The sequence below is a fragment of the Dipodomys spectabilis genome, unplaced genomic scaffold (assembly GCF_019054845.1).
Source record: "Dipodomys spectabilis isolate Male_0828 unplaced genomic scaffold, ASM1905484v1 ptg000197l, whole genome shotgun sequence".
NCBI lineage: Eukaryota > Metazoa > Chordata > Mammalia > Rodentia > Heteromyidae > Dipodomys > Dipodomys spectabilis.
The window spans coordinates 13,860,552-13,882,179 of record NW_024870874.1 but is presented as its reverse complement, the minus strand read 5'-3'; the positions used below and the strand labels follow the sequence as shown (position 1 = coordinate 13,882,179).

General features: G+C 36.4%; 1 protein-coding gene across 2 annotated transcripts in view; it reads left to right on the top strand.

Moving 5' to 3' along the window:
- The window catches only part of Grm8 (glutamate metabotropic receptor 8), a 718,499-nt gene that overhangs the window by 455,071 nt on the left and 241,800 nt on the right, over positions 1-21,628 (top strand). For both annotated transcript variants that reach the window (XM_042695988.1, XM_042695989.1), the window contains one exon: positions 12,759-12,959. In XM_042695988.1, coding sequence (XP_042551922.1) covers positions 12,759-12,959 — 201 coding nt within the window. The remainder of the gene's footprint in view (positions 1-12,758; positions 12,960-21,628) is intronic.

Sequence of the window (21,628 nt, the reverse complement as noted above, 5' to 3'; positions counted from 1 at the left end):
ATCTTCATCACCACGTTGGCCTATGCCACCATATACAGAGATGAGATAAACCTCTGAGAGAAACTCTCAGAAGGGCCCTTCCATGCTTCCCTTCATCCTACAGATTCTCCTGACCAAGTGCTCTTTGTGAACTGTAAATCTGATGTTTTTACCACTCTATAGCTTCCCACTGCTCTTGAGAGACAGGGTAGGTACTGTTGGCTCACATCCATAATCCTGCTACTCAGGAGAGTGAGTTCTGAGGATCATGGTTTAAAGGCAACTAAGGAAAGGAATGTCTGTGAGCCCTGATCTGCAATTAAATATTGAAATCTCAGAAATAGAACTGAGGCTCAAGTAGTAGAGCAGTAACCTCACACAAAAAAAACTCAATGATAGCACCCAGGCCCTGAGTTTAAGCCCCAGAACTGCCCCTCCTCCCCAAAAAAGAAAAGAAAAGAAAAACACAGATGGATCTTTGGCATCCTGTTGGGTGCTCTTTCTGGCCCCAGCTCCTCCTCAGGCCTCACCATGATATCATCCTGTTTTGTATTTCAACTCATCACACTCTTCTGCACCATTACCGCTGGATCTGTGTCAGCTTCTTGCCCTTCCCCTGTATACCTTGCTCACTTGGTTTACTCCCATTTATTCTCCAGATCTTAGCCTGTATATAACTCTATCACATAAAGACATGGTCAACTGTTGACTATTACTGGATCCTGTTTTCTGCTCAATAATAACAACAGATGATAACAAAGATGATGATAACAGAGATGTTGACATACTTTAAGTAGTGCCTGTTTTCAACCTAATCTTCCAACTGCTTTATAACTCATGTAAATACGGCAGTAACTTTATGGGATGGTTACTGTTGTGCCCTCATTTTATAGGTAGGAAAACACAATCAGGAAATTTAAGGAATTTATGTTAAGACCTATACTTACTAGAATAATTGTCCTAAATTTGAACCTCAATAGATAGAATTTTGGAGGTTAAATTGGCCTTTTTATATTAACTGAACAGATGTATGTATTCCTATCACTTTCTGTTGTGGTTTCTTTTGTTGGTATAACTGTAAAAATGTGACTCATCATAGAAGACTAAATATTTTATACCCAATGGTGGCTATTTATTCGCTACATAATGTAACAGATGTCCTGAATTTTCTCATTTAACCCTCAGAACCACTAGGCAACAAAGGTAGTAAATTCTTATTTTATGAATGAAGGATAAAAGACTTTGAGGCAGAATATAACATCTTGATCTGTTTGAAGTGGGAGCCCTTGATTTGTTTTATGTTTTCTTGTGTGGAACAAAGAGGTCTTCTCTGGGCCTTCTACGATATAGACTTTAAAGAAGAGGACAAGAAAATATTGAGTAAATAAAAATGAATTGAAATTCATGAATTATGCCAAGGACAACCCATTAGAAATCAAATGAAAAAAAATCCTATTTTATAAAAAGGTGAAACATGAGAGTAGAAGAATCAACTTAAGAAAAAATATATGAATGAACAATCTTCTACTGAGAATTCCAAAAGGAGATCTGATGAAACAGAGATTTAATATTCTCAAGTGGAAATTTAGTATGGTAACTATGTCAAGCTGTCTGTAATTATTTTTAAAAATTGATATGAGTCTAAGAAAACGTACCAACTTTTGGAAGCACAATTTTAAAAAATTGAGCATAATATAAACAATGAGCCAATGATGTAACAATATAAAATTATAATTGTTAGAAAAATGTAGTAAGAGAAATGATTGAGCAGAAACTTCAGCTATATATCTAAGAATGTATGAGAATTAGATATGTATTAAAAGTGACCACATAAATGAATAGAGAGGATCTTTTCAATAAATACCATTGAGAGAAATTATAGTAATCATAAAGCTGAAATCCCTCAACTATCAAGTGAGATTCAAGAAAAACTTTAATGTGAAACCATGAATCTATTAAGATTGCACAAGAATCCCCAGTTAAACTCAAAGACCATATTAAAACTGTACTTTCCTAATATGTGGGGACATTCCACTCTAGGTGGAATGTATACAGCATATTGAAAAGATTACACATATTAAAAATGTATATCACCTTAATGCTTAAAAATAAAGAGTCAAAGAAAGAGATGCTCAGCAAAGCAGTAGACCAATATACAAACAGTGGGTAAGACAGCAGGCTAATATACATTCTCCATTTTCTTCTTTGCATACTGTTTTCCACATTTCTACTAAAACTTCATATTATTGTGGAATCAGAAAGAAATGACATATGCTTTCATAGGGAAAATCCTGAGCGAAGTCATAGTTTGCTATGACTGTAACATCTTGGGAGGGGAAAAGTTAGATGTCTTCACTTCTGGAATTATAATGAATTTTTTGCATGTATCTACAGAGGGAAAGGTCTTTAATTCCCTTTAAAGAGAGAACTTTCACATCAACCATTTTACATCCTATTGAAAATCAAAATTTGTCTCTTTTGTGTCTGATCTGAGGTAATTATGTAGAAAAATGCAAATGATCAGATTTAATCAAACAGCCTTTTCTTTGTTTAGGGACTTGGGGATCTATCTGTGTAATAACTTGCTCTTCTGAATGTCTTTCTTTTAAACTGGTTGTTTTGCCTGAAGATACACTCTTAATCTTACTCTGCCACTTACCTCAGATTTTTCAGTGTCTTAGAAACCCTAGGGCATTGCCTGGGAAGTTTAACACCTGAAGGGGACACCTGGTACCTGCCTGAAGCACTTTCCATTTCCTGCCGTACAAAAGAGAGAGTTATTGTGGGCTGATCTAGAGCTCTTCAGTGGCTGATTTACAAGTGACTCCTGATGGGTCTGTCTGCAGTCAGCTAAGAGTCTTCAGTTCTTGCTACTACATTTAAATTATAGAAGAAGGAGAACAGGTGATTTTCAGCAAAGGACTCTTATCTTCCCATTTCCTCTGCCCTTTGTAAATAGATAAGGCAGGGGCTCAAATTAGTTCATTAGTCCAATGCAGATGAATCTATGGGTCCTTGACAAAGCCTACAGTGGAAGGCTTCAGAGAGGAGCCTTCCAGTGTGCAGCTCTCTTTTGAGTTTGAGGTTATTTTCCTAGAGAAATCCTACAGCCATAAACAAGCATCCTTCCAACCAAGACTAAAATAGTCTGGTATAATTTTGTTAGGGTAAATTGATAAGCTTTATTGGCTTGCGACTTTGTCACAAATATCATTTGTTTTCTGTTCTTTATTTTATTTTATTTTTGTATTTCAGGCATTTTATGCAAATTTAATCTTTTTTTGGGGGGGGGGTCCGGTGGTGGGGCCTGAACTCTAGGCTTGGGCGCTGTCCCTCAGCTCTTCAGCTCAAGGCTAGCAATCTACCACTTGAGCCACAGCACCACTTCCGGCTTTTTTCTTTTTGCTTATGTGGTGCTGAGGAATCGAGCCCAGGGCCTCTGTCATGCAAGGCAAGCGCTCTACCACTGAGCCACCTTCCCAGCCCAGCGAATTTAATCTTAAGTACATGACTGAACGTTTTCTGAAGGTTAGAGAAAATGCTTAAAGTGCTATCAAAACATGTTTCTCCTGAGTAGTAAATTGAAACACAATTATTGTTTATTAATATTTGTATACAAATGTATAGTTTTTTAAAGGACCATTGTCTTTAAAGATTTGGTTATAACTGAGAGATCTGAGGAAAATTTCATAGAAGCAGAGTAAACATTTTGGGAGATTCTGAGGCAGACACACATAGATTTAAATGAGCATTACTACCTAAACTTTATGATTTGGGGCAAACTATCTTTTTGAGTCTTAATGTTTTTCTTAGTAAAAGAAGAATAACAATAATTTAATTTGAAAGAGGTGTTATTTGTATCCTTTCCAATTTAAGTAGTACCCTCCCTCTCTTTTTCTCTGCCACTGATTCTTTTTAATGAGGAATTTGATCTATGGCTTTGGTCTAAGATTGATGAAAATGTGGTGACAGAATCAGACTGGGTGTAGGAATGAAAGCTCAGATTGACATTTGGCTAGTGCAGAATTTCCAGGTCTCCATAATGGCCCAGTTATGGGATATTCTATACCATTTAGAGAATTGATTCTGATAATGTTTGCTCAGTGACATCCTTATATAATCCTCCAGTGTTTTAGAGAGCAGAGGGAGGAATTAGTTAGAACAGAACACAGAATTGTAATTCTAGAGGAACTGTTATATCATCTCACTCGGTTCTCTTAGTGGAAAGAGAAGTAAACAAATGCCCCAGAGATCATGACTTGCCCAAAGCCACAAAGTTAGTTGGTGGCACTGTTACCTGTAGAACATAAGCTGTGTTTCAGGCCATTGGTTTTACTCCGTACAGCATGAGGTCCTTGTCTAAAAGGTGGGTCACATTATTGAAATGTTACAAATAAATGTCCAACCATATTATTGCTATATGATTCTTCTAAACATGTGAACCTTTTATTATATCTTTGTAGGCGAAAGATGCTGAAATTCAAACTCTAGACATTGAACTTGCTAGGCAAGTGCTCTGCCATTTGCACTATGCCTCTAGATAGGAATTTTCTTTCTGACAATGTCTTACATTTTGACCCAGGGCCAGTTTCAGATCATGATACTCTGTCTATAACTTCTGACATAGGTGGGATCATAGACATGAATTATCATATATGTGTTATTGGCTAACAAGGGATGTGAGTAATCAGCCCTTTTATCTGAAGTATTGGTGCAGTTGGAGAATTATCATAACCTTTATTATGCATGTGGTTTTTCCAAATTTTGTTCATGGTGCTAATGTTCTGTTTATTACCTAGCATCAAATCCCTAAGATGTTGATTCCCTGAGTCTGACTGCTCTACTTCATCAGGAGGTCAGTTATATCAACTGGACATATGAAGTATAGTTTCTTCTTTTACTTTAATTTCCACAATCTCCTTCTATTTCCAATCTCTGCCTGGCCTGTCTCCCAACTTACATCTCTCCTATCAACCCAGCCTTACTTCAATTCTTTTTATGAACCATTCTCAGAAGTTGTTTTAAATATTCATCACAGCTCTTTGTTTCAAGTGAACAATAGTCAGTATTAATGCTAGAATTTAAGATGCTCCATGGTCTAGTCAAAGCTGTTACATTAAAAAAAAAATCATGCAGCACTAGTCACCATAGCCAAAATATGAAATCAGCTTCGATACCCCTCAGTGGATGAATGGATTAAGAAAATGTAGTATATAGACACAATGGAATTTTCCTTATCTATTAAAAAGAATGATATTGTGCCATTCGTAAGGAAATGGAAAGACTTGGGAACAATTATATTAAGTGAAGGAAGCCAGATGCAGAGAAACAAAGGTTGTATGATTTCTCTCCTTAGTGGTAGATAGAATGTGCTGAGAGCTAAATAAATAAACATACTGGGTAATAAGCAACCGGTTCCAAATGAATTAACTGAATTATAATAGATGCTATGGAAAGCTCAAATAGTACAATTATTTTTAGAAATACTAAGTAAGTCAAAGTCCAACAAAATTGAAAAAAAAGGTTACTTGTGTGTGTGGGGGGGTGGCAATCAAATGGAGAGGGGTAGACAATGAGGCAGGGAGGGGGAAATTCAGTGAAGACTTCATTGTATATATACAAATTGAGAAATATAAGGGAAGGGGGGGTCAGAGGGGGATGAAATGATTGAAGGAGGTGACACAGATTAAGACACATTATATTCTGATGCTTTGTTAAATGACACCTCCCTTGTTTAAAAAAATCATGAACTATTAAGTAGCTTAATGTGACTTGAGGCTTGAAATATCTGGGCCACAATGAGGAGAATACTGAGTGATCAGCTGGGTGAGGTTCAATGGCTTGGAGATCTCTACTCACATTCAGGGCATAGGATGGTACACAGAGAGGTGAAAAGACTGAAACTCAGCAGACAATCTTCCTGATGAAGGTTCAGACTTCATTTCAGGAATGTGTCTTTGGCCTCATATCTTCCACCTTGTCTAGCTGGGATCCAAATTTGGGTCTACTGACTCTTCAGACCTCTCCTCTTCCAAAGTGAGATGCTTTCTTCTGCCAGTTTGTTTTTCTGCCTCATGAGAAGAGTTCATGTTTTCATCCCTCTGTGGTGTGGAGTCTCAGGGGTGTGGGGATGGGGGGACATTATTCATGCTAGTGCTCAGAAAATGTTCTTGTGTAGCCATATAGGTGCATGTGTTCCCATACCCGCCACCTGTGTTTTCTTAATTGTATATCTTAATTGTATATGACCCATGATTTTCAGTTTGATAGCAATTACCCTTCGATGCACAGTGTGGTTCTTGCTATACTTCTAACTAAATTTAAAGTCTCTGTGCCATGCCACTGTAATGTGCTTGTGCAGTATTGGGGAAAGCAGGAATAGAGCATAGGAGTTTTATTCCTGGCTAGCACTAATGAGGCCTATGGGTCCCTTGTGGGATTCCGAGGGACCTTTAAATTTATTTTCACTCACAGGAATATATTTATTCCTCTCAGGTTTACAGATTCTCCTCCTCCTCCTTCTTACCATTTCCTCTGCAGCAACTCCAAAAAATGATTTAATTGTGTCAAATAGTTGCTATATACTTAAGAATGATTCAAGAAGGAATTAAAAATGCATTTTAAACCTACAAATTTAGTATCCAAAATTTTCACTCCTAGTAGACAGCAATTTTTTTTCTGAAAAGCAACAAACTGGATGATACGTTTTCTGTTAATAAAGCAATAGGTACGACTTTCCTTCCTCCCTCCCTCCCTCCCTCCCTCCCTCCCTCCCTCCCTCCCTTCCTTCCTTCCTTCCTTCCTTCCTTCCTTCCTTCCTTCCTTCCTTCCTTCCTTCCTTCCTTCCTTCCTTCCTTCCTTCCTTCCTTCTCTCTCCTTCTCTCCCTCTCTTTCTTTCTCTCTTTCTTACTTTCTCTCCCTCTTTCTTTCCTTTTTTCTCTTCCTTTTCTTTCCTTCCTTCTTTCCTTCCCTCCCTCCCTCCCTCCCTCCCTCCCTCCCTCCCTCCCTCCCTCCCTCTCTCCCTTCTTCCTTCCTTCCTTCCTTCCTTCCTTCCTTCCCTTTTCCATCCTGAAGTGACCCCTGTTGACTAGACCATCACTACATTAATATTGGAAGCTTTGTAGAACTAATTTTAGGAAAATGAAAATAATTTTTTGGCATTTTAATTTGGAAAACAGAACTCCATCCCAAGGAATGGGAAATGAAATTTTTAGAAAGTAAATCAAATCTATGCCACAGTAATGTGTCCCTAAAAAAACGAAAAATTCCTGACTTCTTAGTTTCCATTGCAACTCAATGCTTTGCTTGTACACATGCATACGCATGTGCACCACACACACACACACACACACACACACACACACACACATGCACACACACACAGCTGTAGCTGATTTGATTTTTACTAAGAAGGTAATAAAAAGGCACAAAGATATATTCTAGGTTGTGACCAATGTTAACTGGTGTCTGGGGGTATTTCTTGGACCAATACAAATGTAGTATCCTTTCCAGAACATGAAATGCAATTAGAAGTTTGTGGCTTCACTAATGAAAGCATCGAAAAACTATGCTGTAAAATTTATAAGGCTAACTTCATCTCCCACCATACAAATACTCTGTTATGATATGCTGTTAATTTTAAGCTACATAATGAAACACACTATGACTTTACAACCAGTGATGTTTTAAATGGATGGCTGACATACAGCCTTTGATATTATTTAGCACTTCACAGCAATGCATTAAAGGTAACTTCAGAAACTGTAGCATAATGACATTTTGCAGCTAATTAATTTGACTAGTCACTGTCAGCTTCCTAAACTCCTCTTATAGATGAATGGGAGAGGACAGAGGAAGAGAAGAGCCAAGTCAACTCTAGTAGCTGCCATTCATGTGTCATCATGAGAGTCAAATGTTAGCAAACAAACAATGCATGATCTAAGCAACCTGAGAGAACCGGTCTTTTTGATTTAGGAATAGTTTTCCATGCTTCTGCTTGTGACTATATTGTTACAACTTACAGAAAATGTCTTTTAATGGCTATTGATTCAAATGTGAAGACCAGTCACTGGATAGATTTTTATTTTAAAAGTTATAAAGAAAACTGCACATACTTGGTTGTATTTAATATTCATTCAAACTGATTAGTAGTTTTATCCCTATACTAGGAAATAGGTAAATAGTAAAATTTAATTAAGACACTCAGTAATGTGGTATGTTATATAAGAGAACTTGTGCGTGCTGGTGGCTCATGCCTATCATCCTAGCTACTCAAGAGGCTGAGATCTAAGGATCGAGGTTTGAAGCCAGCTCAGGCAGAAAAGTCCCTGTGCGACTTTTAGCTTCAATTAACCACTCAAAAACTGGAAGTGGAGCTGTGGCTCAAAGTAGTAGAGTGTAGTCTTTTGCAAAAGCTCCAGGACAGAGCCCAGACTCTGAGTTCAAGCCCCATGACTGGCAGAAAAAGAAGTACCTTGGAATTTGTTAGATAAAAATTGATTCCCTTTTTTTTTTTAAAGAAAAGTCAAGGAAGACTACACTCACACGCCTCTATTTCAACATAGCAGGAAAGTATTATATATAAATATGTTCTATATTCCATTTAAATGCTGAGGAATAGTTTCATAAATTGCCAGATAGGTTACAGTGCCATTACAATAAAATAATATAGTAAATGCAGAACATTTTGGATCTAGAATATTTAAAGAGAGAGAATGTTCACATGTGTCTAGCTCTTACATGGGTCCCATGGATGGTGGGAAATTCCAAATGCTGTAATATTCCCATGGTCATTGGTTTCATTGAAGCAATTTGGCTTATACTCTTGCCAGTTCTGTGCTTGCTGTGCATTCTTCATCCTGCAGTAATGGAAGTGTGGAAATATTCCCTTTTCCTTAATGTCCACAAAAGGAAACAAAACCAGATTAACAAATGACAATATCCTTGGAATAGGTGTAGTATACTTGTGTGTGTGTGTGTGTGTGTGTGTGTGTGTGTGTGTGTGTGTGCAACAGAGAGACAAACAACTTGACATGGAACTTGAGACACTGACTTATTTAAAAAGTCTATGCTGATTTTAAATTTTAGGCTGAGCCTTTCCCTTTCTTGTCTTCCCTTTTCCCCACTTTCTTCATGTTTTCTGTGGTAAGAGGAAATATTTAATTCTTTTATTTTTTAATTGTATTTGTACTGTCTTTAAGTAGTTGTACCAGGAGTTGCCACTCAGCAAAGCAGTTTATGAATACAATGCATCTTTATCAATGTCACACCTCTCATCTTTATCCCTTGTCCATATCCTCCCCTCAATTTTTTTAGTTTCATAAAATATACATTAACCATTATGACTGCATTCTCTCCCTCCCTTCCTTCCTCTACACCCATCCCTCTGACCCCCCCCAACTTTAAAAAGTAAATAAGTACATAAGTAAGTGAATAGTGTAGTGATATGCAAATACCTTACTTTATTATGGTGCCCAGGGGGGATACCAGGACTAACAAACCCCCTAGTGAAGGAACTGAAGTCAAGGCTTTATTTTACTCCTTGGTGGGGTTCTCTTAGTTTCATATACCACAAAGTAATTTTTCTTACTTTGATACTTCTTCTATGTCTTTATATTGATATTTTTCAAATGTTCAGACATCGGATAGAGTAATGATTTACAAAAATGTATTCACAAACTGGAATGGTTTTATCATAATCTCTTGGACTAGCTTTTGATGTGACAGATTGTTCAGGTTCCCAAGGCAAAAGGTTCTGATACAGTCAATACAGCGTGACACCAAGGAATCTGTACTTAAGAAGATGACTGAGCCCATGAACATGCTCTGGACCTTTTAAGATTGCATTTTTCATCACCAAGTTAAGTAAAGTGAAGTCAATGAAACAGAGGGTATCCATCTAAGGAGAAATCTTTTTTTAAAAAAATGATTTTATTGTAAAGATGCTGTACAGAGGGGTTACAGTTACATCAGTAAGGTAATGACTCCATTTCTTGTTGAACATTGGTATCCTCTCCTTTGCTTTTCTCCTACTATCCCTTCTCTCCTAAGGATAAATCTTAAATGTGGTTTTACTGAATCCCTTTTCTATCACCAAATTTCTATCACTAACCTCTGTCCCCCCAGTCCTGAGGCTTGAACTCAGGGCCTGGGCACTGTCCCTGAGGTTTTTGTTTTTTTTTTTACTCAAAGCGAATACTCAACCACTTGAGCTACAGCTCCACTTACAGCTTTTGGTTGTTAATTGGAGAGAGTGTCTCAAGGACTTTCCTGCCCAGGCTGGCTTTAAACTGTAATCCTCCGATGTCAGTCTCCTGAGTAGCTAGGATTACAGGCATGAGCCAATGGGGCCTGGTGCCACTTGCCTTTTATTTCATAAGCAACCTTTTTGTTCCAGGACTGTGCAGCTTTTGGTGTTATGTCCTGAAAACCCCCCTCTCAGTCCTGATCTAACCAGAGGTGTTGGTAGCCAGATAAGTATCCACAAAGAAACAACTGAATCTTTTTTAGTTGCTGTAATACTTCTAAAGTATTTATGAATTGTCTATTTGTGGTTAAAAGTATGGGAGACAAATGGTGGTGAGAAACCGAGAGGACTATTTTCATAGTAACTCACTGGGATTCTGGGCACAGAAGTGCTGTCTTTGGACAACTCAGAAGTGGGAAAGGGGACACTGTTATATCATTCTCATGTCTGTACAAATTATCACTTAGATCATAAAGCTGAGGTAGCTGGAGGGGGCCAAATGTACTTCTGGAACCTTGAAGATCCTCGTTATGACAAGTGGTGGTAGTTACCATCTGCTTGTGCTCTCAAACCTGAAAAGTCATCAGGAGAAGGTTTTTAGGGAAGTAATTTTTCCTTACAATGATAGCCTAATTGGGGTATTGAGTATAACTTGAAAGGACACTCCCAGTTGGGTACCGGTGGATCACACCTGTAATCTTAGTAACTCAGAAGGCTGAGATCTCTATGTGTTTTCCTGTGGCTTAGTCAGTTTCTTCCTCCTATTGTATGTATATCCCTGTTGTCACTGTATTTGATTTTGGTACTTTGCATCTTGTATATACATTTATCTGATTTGGAGAGGGGAAGGGGAATAACAAAACGCTGAAACAAGGACACAGGATGGCTCATTGCAACAATAAGACACACAAGACACTATGATGGAAATGAACTTTACAACTTTGGAAGGGGGAGCAATGGGGCAAGTGGAGAAGGAAGGGATAGAAGGAGAAAAAGGAGGCAGTAAGAATGCTCAACAAGAAATGTACTCATTACCTTACTGATGTAACTGTCACCCCTCCATACAGCATCTTTACAAGAAAATACATTTTTTTAAAAAAGGCTGAGATCTGAGGCTCCTGATTCAAAGCCAGCCCTGGCAGGAGAGTCTGTGAGACTTTTTCTCCAATTAACCACCAAAAAGCTGGAAATGGAGTTGTGGCTCAAATGGTAGAATTCTAGCCTGGAGCAAAAATGCTCAGGGACAGAACCCAAGCCCTGAATTCAAGCCATGGAACTTGCACTAAAAACAAGAAACAACAACAAAAAAATTAAAGGAGACTACCTAGAAATATGTTAGTTAATTGTAAATATTGTGTGGCCATTAGGTCACAAGTAAGGCTTAGAAAATGAACTTTCCAAAAGTCCATTTTCAAAATAAATGAACTTGATTACTATAAATCAATTTATTGTTTGAGAGTTTATAATTAGTGTATATTTCTTTGGATTCAAAGTATATTTTTAGCCATACTAAAAGTTGACAGCATCAGAAGAGGCTTGAGTTTGGACAATGAGTAGTTGAGACATGCAAAAAAAGGAAGTATATGGAAAAGGACAGAGCAGAGTTTGGCCCAACAGATTCAGAAACTAGAATGTCAACCATTCTGGAAAGGAAAAGTGTCACAGGAGATTAAGACCAGAAGGAAAATATGCCCAATAATTAGATGAATGAAAATGAATTCATTGAAGAAAGTAACTAGCACTGCCAGAGTATAAATGCTCAAACAGAAAACAATAATTTTGGTTTGACTGTCTAAATTTAGCAGAGCTATGTGTTATTGTGACAGAAACAAATATTGTTATATTTAAAGATTATTACAGACAATTAAGATGCATGAGCAGATTTAAATGACTTACTTTCATCTTTAATACCAAATTTTAGCCATACCTATGCCTGAACATTGACACTGTTTCTCTGAATGACATTTATTTTGAAAGATCTGGAAAATTGAATTCAAAGAGAAAATAAATAGCATGGTTCTTTAAAAAGATAACCTTGGTCACTTAAACAAATATTGTCTTATAATGGTCACAGAATGGCTATCATTGAAAAGAACACAGATAAGGCACAAAGAGACCTTACTTTGGGCTTCTAATTAACTGATGCTTTTAGAGTTGAGGAAGATAAAAAGAATGACATTTTACTCAAAAGATCAAGTCACTGCCCAAATATTATGCAATTACTAGGGTGTACAATATGCTGGTACTCAGTAAGTTGGAAATAAAGATGATAAAACATTTTCCTAATTTATTTTATATCTAATTATCTTATATTGAATGCTAATGAAACAGCTCCTGCTCTTTCCAAATAAAGAATCCAGATACCCAGTTTGGAACAACCCAATGCAATAAAGACAAGATTAAATCAATCAGAAGTGAAATCAAATAGTTGAGACTTACTAAGTATGTCTGAGAGGATGGAAATCCTAGCACCCAAGCCATCTTTTATGGAAAGCTAGCACTGCCAATTGATGGTTCTCCTTCTTATTTGCAGGGTTGGAACGAATTGCACGAGATTCATCTTACGAACAGGAAGGGAAGGTCCAGTTTGTTATCGATGCAGTATATTCCATGGCATATGCTCTACACAACATGCACAAAGATCTCTGCCCTGGATACATTGGCCTCTGTCCACGAATGAGCACCATCGATGGAAAAGAGCTACTTGGTTATATTAGGGCTGTAAATTTTAATGGTGAGTTACAACTTGTGTGTGTGTGTGTGTGTGTGTGTGTGTGTGTGTATGTACAAATACTTGAGAAGTGACAGCGGGTTCTTCACCCTTCCCCCTGAATATAGAAGATACTCAAGCAGACTGGAAACCACAAAATTAGGAGATATTCTTTTTTATCAGAAGTGTGAGTTTTACCACCTGCTTTTAAAATCTCAAACACTTTTTTGTGCTACCATTAATCTGCTCTTGAAAGGAGCCAAAGTTAAAAATAAGCTCCTATCAATCAAAATATCCTGCTTAAATATGACTGTTTCAGAAATAACTTAGAGGGCTCATTCAAAACTATTGACGACAGTTCAGATTTATTTGAATATGTTTTATTCTTGACATTTTTAGGGAAGGGGTTATTAGATATTTTGTTTTGAAAGCGATTTGGAGGTTTTTAAATATGAAACCGATTTGGAGGAAAATGGATGATTTGGGGGTTGCTCTATGTACTCCATGAATGTTTAGTTTCTGTGTCATCTTTCCTTGTATTTTTTTCCTAATCATTTCTTTCCTTGAGCTTTTCTTCGATGGCTGGGAAAAGGAGCTAAGTCATGGTGACAAGAAACTGATACAGAATATGCTGGGTTCTCAGTACTTAGCAGAGCACCGTGGAACTGCCTGTCTGAAGTGATGGAATTAGTGAATACTGCTATTCTTTCATCTGAGTTGTAATGGCTGCTGCCCATGACTTTGGCCATTATTTTCAAATGAAATGATAGAGTGCTGTGAGCTGTCTCATTCTTTGGGCCTGGCTGTAATCCACACAGCGGACATGCCTCTGAGTCACACCCAGGGCTGTGCTGTCTATCACAATGCACTCCTGCGACCTCAGCTGCCAGCGCTTCTCAAAACAGCACAAGGTCATCCTCAATTTAGAATTCAAGTGGAAACTTCTTTTGCTGTTCCTCCTGCCTACCCCGCCCCCCCCCACACCCCTCCCTCCAGGCCACAGAAGGCAGAATTCCATTTACATTCAACTCAAAATATCTTTCACTCTAGCAGGAGTTTTGAAAAATATTATATAACATTAATTCTTTTGTTAATGTAAGCGCTTAAAGGGGAGTTTAAAAATAATTTTCATGCAGTTATCAAACAGAGCAGAAGAGGATCATTCCAGTGCTAAGTTATTTACTGTAACTGTGAGGTTGGGAAACTTTTCATGGATCAAAAGGTGCTAGAAAGTGGGATGAAACGTGCAAATGAGTAAATTTCTTTAATAATGAAAGCTCTTCCTCAGATAGGAAATCTTACGAAGATGCACCAGATGCAAACATTGGAAAAGGTGATTCACTAATTTTACTTTTTCTCTTAACCACAGATCGAAGCCTAACTCTTCCTTATGACTTCAATTAATATATTATCCTGCAATATAATGGAGCTATTATGGACTGTTACAAGAGTACCTTAACGTGTAATGGCTATTAAGACAATTTGCCTTTAGTGTCCGATGAACTCTGAGCTCTTCTGGCTACTTTTTATAGACTTGTCTCTTACAATATCCAAGTACCATTGCTGTGCTTGCCTTTAGGGCTTATTCTTTCTAGAATGGGCTGCTTTCACTCTACTGTATGGACAGAGAAGCAAACATAGCATTTTGTTACTTTAGTCAAGAGATATTTATCAAGCATACAGACTGTGATCAGCATTATGATTGGTGCTAAAGATATATAGCTGTTTGTACTACATCCTTTAAAACATTAATGTATTGTAAAGATGCTGTACAGAGGGTTTGCAGTTACATGAGTAAGGGGATACATACACATCTTTCTTCACTTGTTCTCCCACGATTCCTTTCCTCCTTCAGCCCCCTCCCTCCCTCCTTCCCCCCACCCCTTCCAAAGTTGTAAAGTTGAATTCCAAGGTACTGTCTTGTGGGTATCATTGTTGCAATGGATAATCCTGTGTCCTTTTTTCAGCATTTTGTTGTTCCCTTTCTAACATATTTATAAGAAGATTTCTTTGTTGCTTTGTATGTCCCTCCCCCACGGTATAACCCCTGCTTTCACTGTATTTGATGTCGGTATAATTTGTGGAGTGGAAGGGCAAAAACAAATCCTTTAACTAGGGATACAGGTGGACCCATTGCAACAATGAGATGTACAAGTCGTTATGTCGAAAAATGAACTTTACAACTTTGGCCGGGGGTGGGTAAGTGGGGGGGGGAGGGTGGGTTGGAGATGGGAAGAGATGGGAAGGGGAAACAAAGGAGGAGGCAACAATGCTTGATAAGAAATGTACTCATTATCTTGCCCATGTAATTGTAACCCCTCTGTACGGTATTTTCACAATAAAAAAAAAAGAATAAAAAAAAGAAAATAGATAAAACAATCCCGGGCTTAGAGTTTCTTGGGGACTTAGAAGACACCCAAAACTATAATTATGTAATCTAGTGCTAAATGAGAAGATAGTCATTGGAATTGGAATTTACAGTAGGGGAACTTCTCTAGGGTAATTTCTCTAATCTAGGGGAATTTATAATTTGTAATAGGGGAAGTTTCTAATCTAGAGAATTAGATATGAATAAACTTTGGAGAGGACAGGTGTCTAAAAAGATAGGGATGCAGAAGCATAGCAAAACTGTGTTGATACATATGACTGTATCCAAAGGAGGTCATGGAAAATACATGATTTCAGTGTATAAACTTGAAAGAGAACTTCTCTGAGCTTACTAGAGTTTTATTTTATGAGTCTTGAGACTTATCTGGAGTCCTTTAGCTGATTGTACAGGACAAAAGGCCTGAGCAGGAACAAATAATCATGTGATAAAAAATTCTCTTGATTTTTAATAATTTTCAGGATGTTCATGATTTTCATTTCATTATTGGTTTCTCTATTAATATTGCCATTATCAATACCTTTATGATGAAAAGAGAGGGATGTTCAAATAGAAATAAGACATCAGAAGTATTAAATGAGGGAGACACAAATAAAGTAGCACAAAGGATTCTGTTCATTCTGACCGTGCAATTAATCAAGGAATAAGGGGACCTGCAAGGAAAATTATGCAATAGGAATATGTTCATCTATATTTCAAGGTACAATGAATGCTCTTGGAAATTATCCTCAAAAGGAAGACATTCTATGGAATGTTGACACTGAAATAAGCAATAAAAATATTTAACAAAATTGCAACAAGACTAAAGCCTTCTTACTTGCTGTTTTGCATGTGTACTCACAATCAAAGCTAAGAAAGTCACATCAAAGTTGTCACACCAAAGTTATCACACCAAAGGGTAGTCCATTAAAAGGTAGTTTCTGGATGCATGAGGATATTCTCCTTGATGCAGATTTACAAAACTTTTGCTGATGATATGGGATGGTACCCCAGGCTGCGAAGAATTCAAGAAGATCATCTTCATTATATTTCATTATGCTCTGCTTAAAAAAAACCCCACAACATCCTACTTATAAAACTAACAGCTCAGTCATTTAAACTAAGAACTGGGTTGAATGAGTTTGCATCATCTTGGCCAACCTGTTTTTCTTAGTCTTATTTGCTAGTCTTAAAGGTGCCTTGAAGCTGTTTGGTTTTCTCTTCCAATGAACACTTACACGTTGTTGTTGTTGTTATTTTGGTGGGAGCTTCACAAGCTGTAAATAGATGTCTAGAATATGTGTTCTGTTGGGAATTGAGAAACTGTAACTTATTAAATGGAGAGTCTGGCGAGGTTATATTGGTGATGGTTTGGGTTCTCATGTAGTGGAACAGCTCATCCAAGGGCTGAGTACAAGGTGGACATTGGCCACATCAAGTAAACTTTAGGACAAGCATTTAAAAACCTGAAGTGTTCAAAGCTCCTTATTGTATACAACAAATCATATACTATCAGGGTTTTAGTAAAGCATAGCTATTAGCAATTGTTAAAAAAAGGAGTTGTACAGGGCAATGTACAGAGAAGCCTTCAAGATTTACTGTCAGGATCACTGAGCTACAAAAATGTTCTCTTAAGTAATTAACAAAAATGAGAACCATTTCCTGGACTCATTTAGTAATGCCCAGTTTAATATTGGGTAATGACTGGCCCCCAATTTAATTTCTATGTAGATAACAGTGTCATTAAACTGTTTCTTTTATTAATGGTATTAATATTGGGTGCATTTTTTGTGAGTCCATTTTAGTTTGAGATAGTAAGACCATAGCATCAATTTGGAGGAAGACTCTTCTGGCTTAAAGAGCCTGGGATGCAGTACCCCCTAAATCACTGAACATGACTCGGACAAATATACATGTAAAATTTAATCTTCCTGAAACTGTAACTGGGAGTTTTAACATGTGCTACTTGAACAACATTTAAAAAAACATTCCCCAGAATATTGTTTAATTGTCAGTGTAAAGAACATTAATGATTAGTGCTTCAGTACAAAATTATATTACAAATGACTACTAAACGGTGAAATATTTAATCATATTACTCAAATAAGGAGTACTAGTTGACATCAAGAGCATGAGTTACACTAGTAGTTTGATTTATTTTAATAAACTGATTTTTTTTCACTGCTGGAAATTTTTACCTAAGCAATCTCCTGAATCTGTGTTATAAGCACAGACTCAGAATCATGGCATACATAGATGGATTCAGATCTTCCTTCCAAGTTTAGTTGATCTTTTCTCTATTTGGGAAGCCAGGAAAATAAAGCATTGTCTATTAGGATTACTTTTTTGTGTTACTACTTGAACAAAATGCTATTTCTATAAATTTTTTAAGTCTTAAGATCTATCAAAAAGAAAACATAAAATAAAGAAAAGGAGTTCAGATAGTTTAGAAACCTGGGCAACTATGCCAATTCCTTACTTTCAAGCAATGAAATATTAATACTGTACAGCTTGTATAGAATCAAAGATTTTTCTGTTGCTCTGAGAACCTTCTTTATTATCATAAAGAAAAAAATGTCAGAATTCAAGAGATATCTCATAAAGTACATTCCTATAACTACATTCCATTAGCTACAAATCCAGACACAGTGATACATTAATCAGGATTCTTTGACTATATGTAAATATAACTAAGTTAAGTTTGCTTAATTAATCTAGCATAAATAATTTATGAACATATCTTATAGCAGAATATAGAATGATCTAAAGAAGAACCAGTAACAAGAAACAAAACTTGTCAAAAACCTAAATATCCTTGTCTGTCTGCACTGTCTGATTCTTTTTGTATCAATTTTCTCTACGTAAACTTCATAATAATGCACATGACCATCCTAGATTGCTAATATTGTACTATTCTTGGCTCTGGACACTTGCTGAGACCAAGAAACTGAAACTTAGTTTAAAAATATATTAATGTATATTAAAAATGTAAATAATATATATCTAATCTATGTTCCAGTTTCTTGTAAGCTTGAATATTATCAAAGTTAGATTAAATGTCAAATCTATTCCGAGTTATCAGTGACTCAAAAATCAAAATGATCTTTGTTCCAGGAACAAAATTCTTTGTCATGGAATGTTTCTTTATAATAAAGAAGCTATTTCAAAAGTTTCTTTAAGTAGGCTTATAATGTTTATCATGTGTATCCATGTATATCCATGTATATAAAACAATCGTGTATATAAAACAATCACGTATATAAAACAATGGGATAAATGATATGCAAGTCCAAGAAAGAGTTGAAATAGGAAGACATGGGCTCAATAATTGAGGGCTGAAGGCTGACTTTGCTCTAAATTTGATTACTTGCCCAGGATTACAAATTCATAATCTTAGGAAAATAATCTGATTTCCCTAAATATTTGCTGCTTTATCTATAAAACTGAAGTTCTGTCTATATAAATGTCTACCTATCTATCCATTCATCTATCATATATTAGAGAAATTTGATGTAATTTTGGATATATAATTGAGATTTACAGATAGACATATATATGATGTATATGTGTATGCTTCCTTTGGCATCTAGTCAAGTTTCAGTATAAAGCAATGATACTTAGAAGGTGTTTAATGAAGACATACAAACCATATAATAAATGCAGAATATTTAATCAGTAGAAATATAATGAAGTGAGTATTGGTCCATCTGGCAATGATGATACAACGTGTGGCACAAGACTGAGGGCTTGAGAATCTTTAGGAAGACAGACCTACAAGACACTGACATTGAGCACCAATAGTGGAAGTGAAGACAAGGCAGACATTGGGGAGGAAACGTCTGCCATGACACTGATCAAAAGATTTTCCCAGAAGTCTTAGCCACTTGGATGAAATGTAATGGCTTTACATTGTTGCATGGCATGGAAAAGTACATTAAAGCTAAGATAGTCATATATTCTGTCTAGAGTAGTTCAAATGGGGCTCTTTCTCTCCTTTCTCTCTCTCTTTCAAAATTATGTACAGTTTTTGAACTAAAGAAAGGTATGTAATGGAATAGCTCCCATGTTATTAGGGGCAATTAGTTTCTGGTGATATTTCACTTCAAAAAGAGTCTACCCGAAAATTAGAATGGAGCCCTGATTATTTTTCTCTTTAAGGCTATTAACTCTTATAATTACATTAAGCTTTAATCACAAAGTTAGTTTGAAAGTGTGGGATATGAATACAAAAATTCTTTTTAATTCTAGTGGCTAATCATTATGCCAGGGACTTTTGGCTTTCTTTGTCTTTTATTTGTGCTGAAAAACTATGACTATAAAATAACTTTTCTTTTGAACCGCTTGTCTGTAGCTAAGTGAAAAATTCCCAAGTTTTAATTCTTTTCAAGAAGTTTGTGGGTACCGAGATTGTGTCACACACATTCATTACTGAACACTTTGTATTGGAATTGTGCCATGTGTATTTTTCCTTCCTTCATCTTTTGCCTCTTTTCCTTACTTCATTTCTCTTTATATCTGCAACTTCTTTCCCTTTCTTCCTGTTCCTCTTTCACTAGGCTACTTCTTTGAGTTTTCTTGTGATCATCAAAATAATGGCAAATGGCCAAGAGTTTCAGCTTTTGAGAAATATCCTTAGACTGTGAGACTGGATAAACCAGTTAAACTTCATAAGCCTCTCTCTCCTTAGCACTGGATGGAAATAATGAGTAGAACGGCCTTAAAGTGTTACGTGAGCATTTAGGGAGCTAAGTCTTGCTTAAGGGCTCCAGGTGAGGTCTGCACACCGTGAATAATCAATAAATGGTAGCTATTATTATTTTTACTTCTGCCCCCTGAAAATAATAAATCCTCTGAATTTCAAGCAGCCATACATAAGCTCCTCAAAGTACAACCCCTCCCTACATGCCTCATATTGCAAAGCACCTGATAAATCCTCTACAATTCAAAATGTGTCAATTCATTATTTCTTCCAGCTTTTATTCATTCTTTTCTCAAGATTGCTTAGGCTGCTTTCTAGGTTACCTTTTCTCTTCCTGTTGCAGTCACTTTCTGAACTTTTCATTTATGATTAGTACCTTGGAGTGAGATAAGAAAATAAGGGACACAAATTCCATATTACCTTTTTTTTCCCCCTAGAGTAAAATGGCAGGACAGGTAGGGAGCTGGGGGCTGTTGCTTGTTGTGGTATTCAGGAAATGTGCACTAAAATACAGTGTAGTTCCCCTGTTAGGATCTCATTGTAAGGTCAATAAGAGACTGGAAAAAAAATCTGTGTAAAGAATTTAACTAGATCTCACTGGTCAGACCCAATGCAGACAGAGAAAATGTGAGCCAGTACACAATCCTATTTATTTTTTAGAAGACTCAACTCCACGTCATAGAACTGCCTAAAACTCATAAGCTCTATCCCTTTTCAAAATAGTCCAAATAGAGATGAAAAATACATATTTTTGGCAGTAAAAACATTCTGAGTGTGGAACAGTAATTCCAAAGGGCCATTCCTCTAAGCTTCCTGAAGCACTCTTAACTTCCTTTGTGTTCCTCTCTGTTCTCTCCTATGAAACTTAGGTGTTTCTTGGATTTTATATGCCCCTCATCTCTAACTCCTTTTTTTGCTTCACTGAAAACCTAAGGTAATGAAAAACCATTGACTTTACTTTTCCTTATTTTAAAAGATACGTATGGGAAAAAAGTGTAATAAATCTAGAGCTCAATAAATTCTCTTAAACTGATAGCACTAAGTCAGAATTCAGGACAGTATCACTCCGTATCCAGAACATAGAACCTAATCCCCAACTCTCCTGTTCCCTTTTATCCCAATAGCTTCTCTTCAAAAAGTCACTGTCCATATTGTTAATAGCCAGGATGGCTTGCTTTTGTACTTAAACAGATGAAGTTGCTTTTATGTCTGACTTCATATCACTGCAGTTTTTGATAAAGAAGAAAGAAAGCACATTTAAACTATCACCTTTCTCTATTAATGTTAGATTCAATTATGTAAATTTACTTTGTTAGATATTCAGTATTTAATTTTTAAAGCCCAATGAATTATTTCATGCAGTCTAACCTTTAATAATTATTAATGAAGTTTAAGTATATAAAGAATTAAATTTTTACTTCAATGCCTGCAATTTTCTTTGAAAGTGATAAAGAAAAATACTTCCTTCATGAACTTTTTCATCTTGAGCATGTTCCTATAATTATTAAGTAATAGATCTTAGTTTTTAGAGACATTTTTAGTTTTACAAAAAGTGGAGTGGAAGGTCCAGGAGTCACAGTAGTTTATATTGGGGTTTATCACATATGTATATAATGTATACATACATAT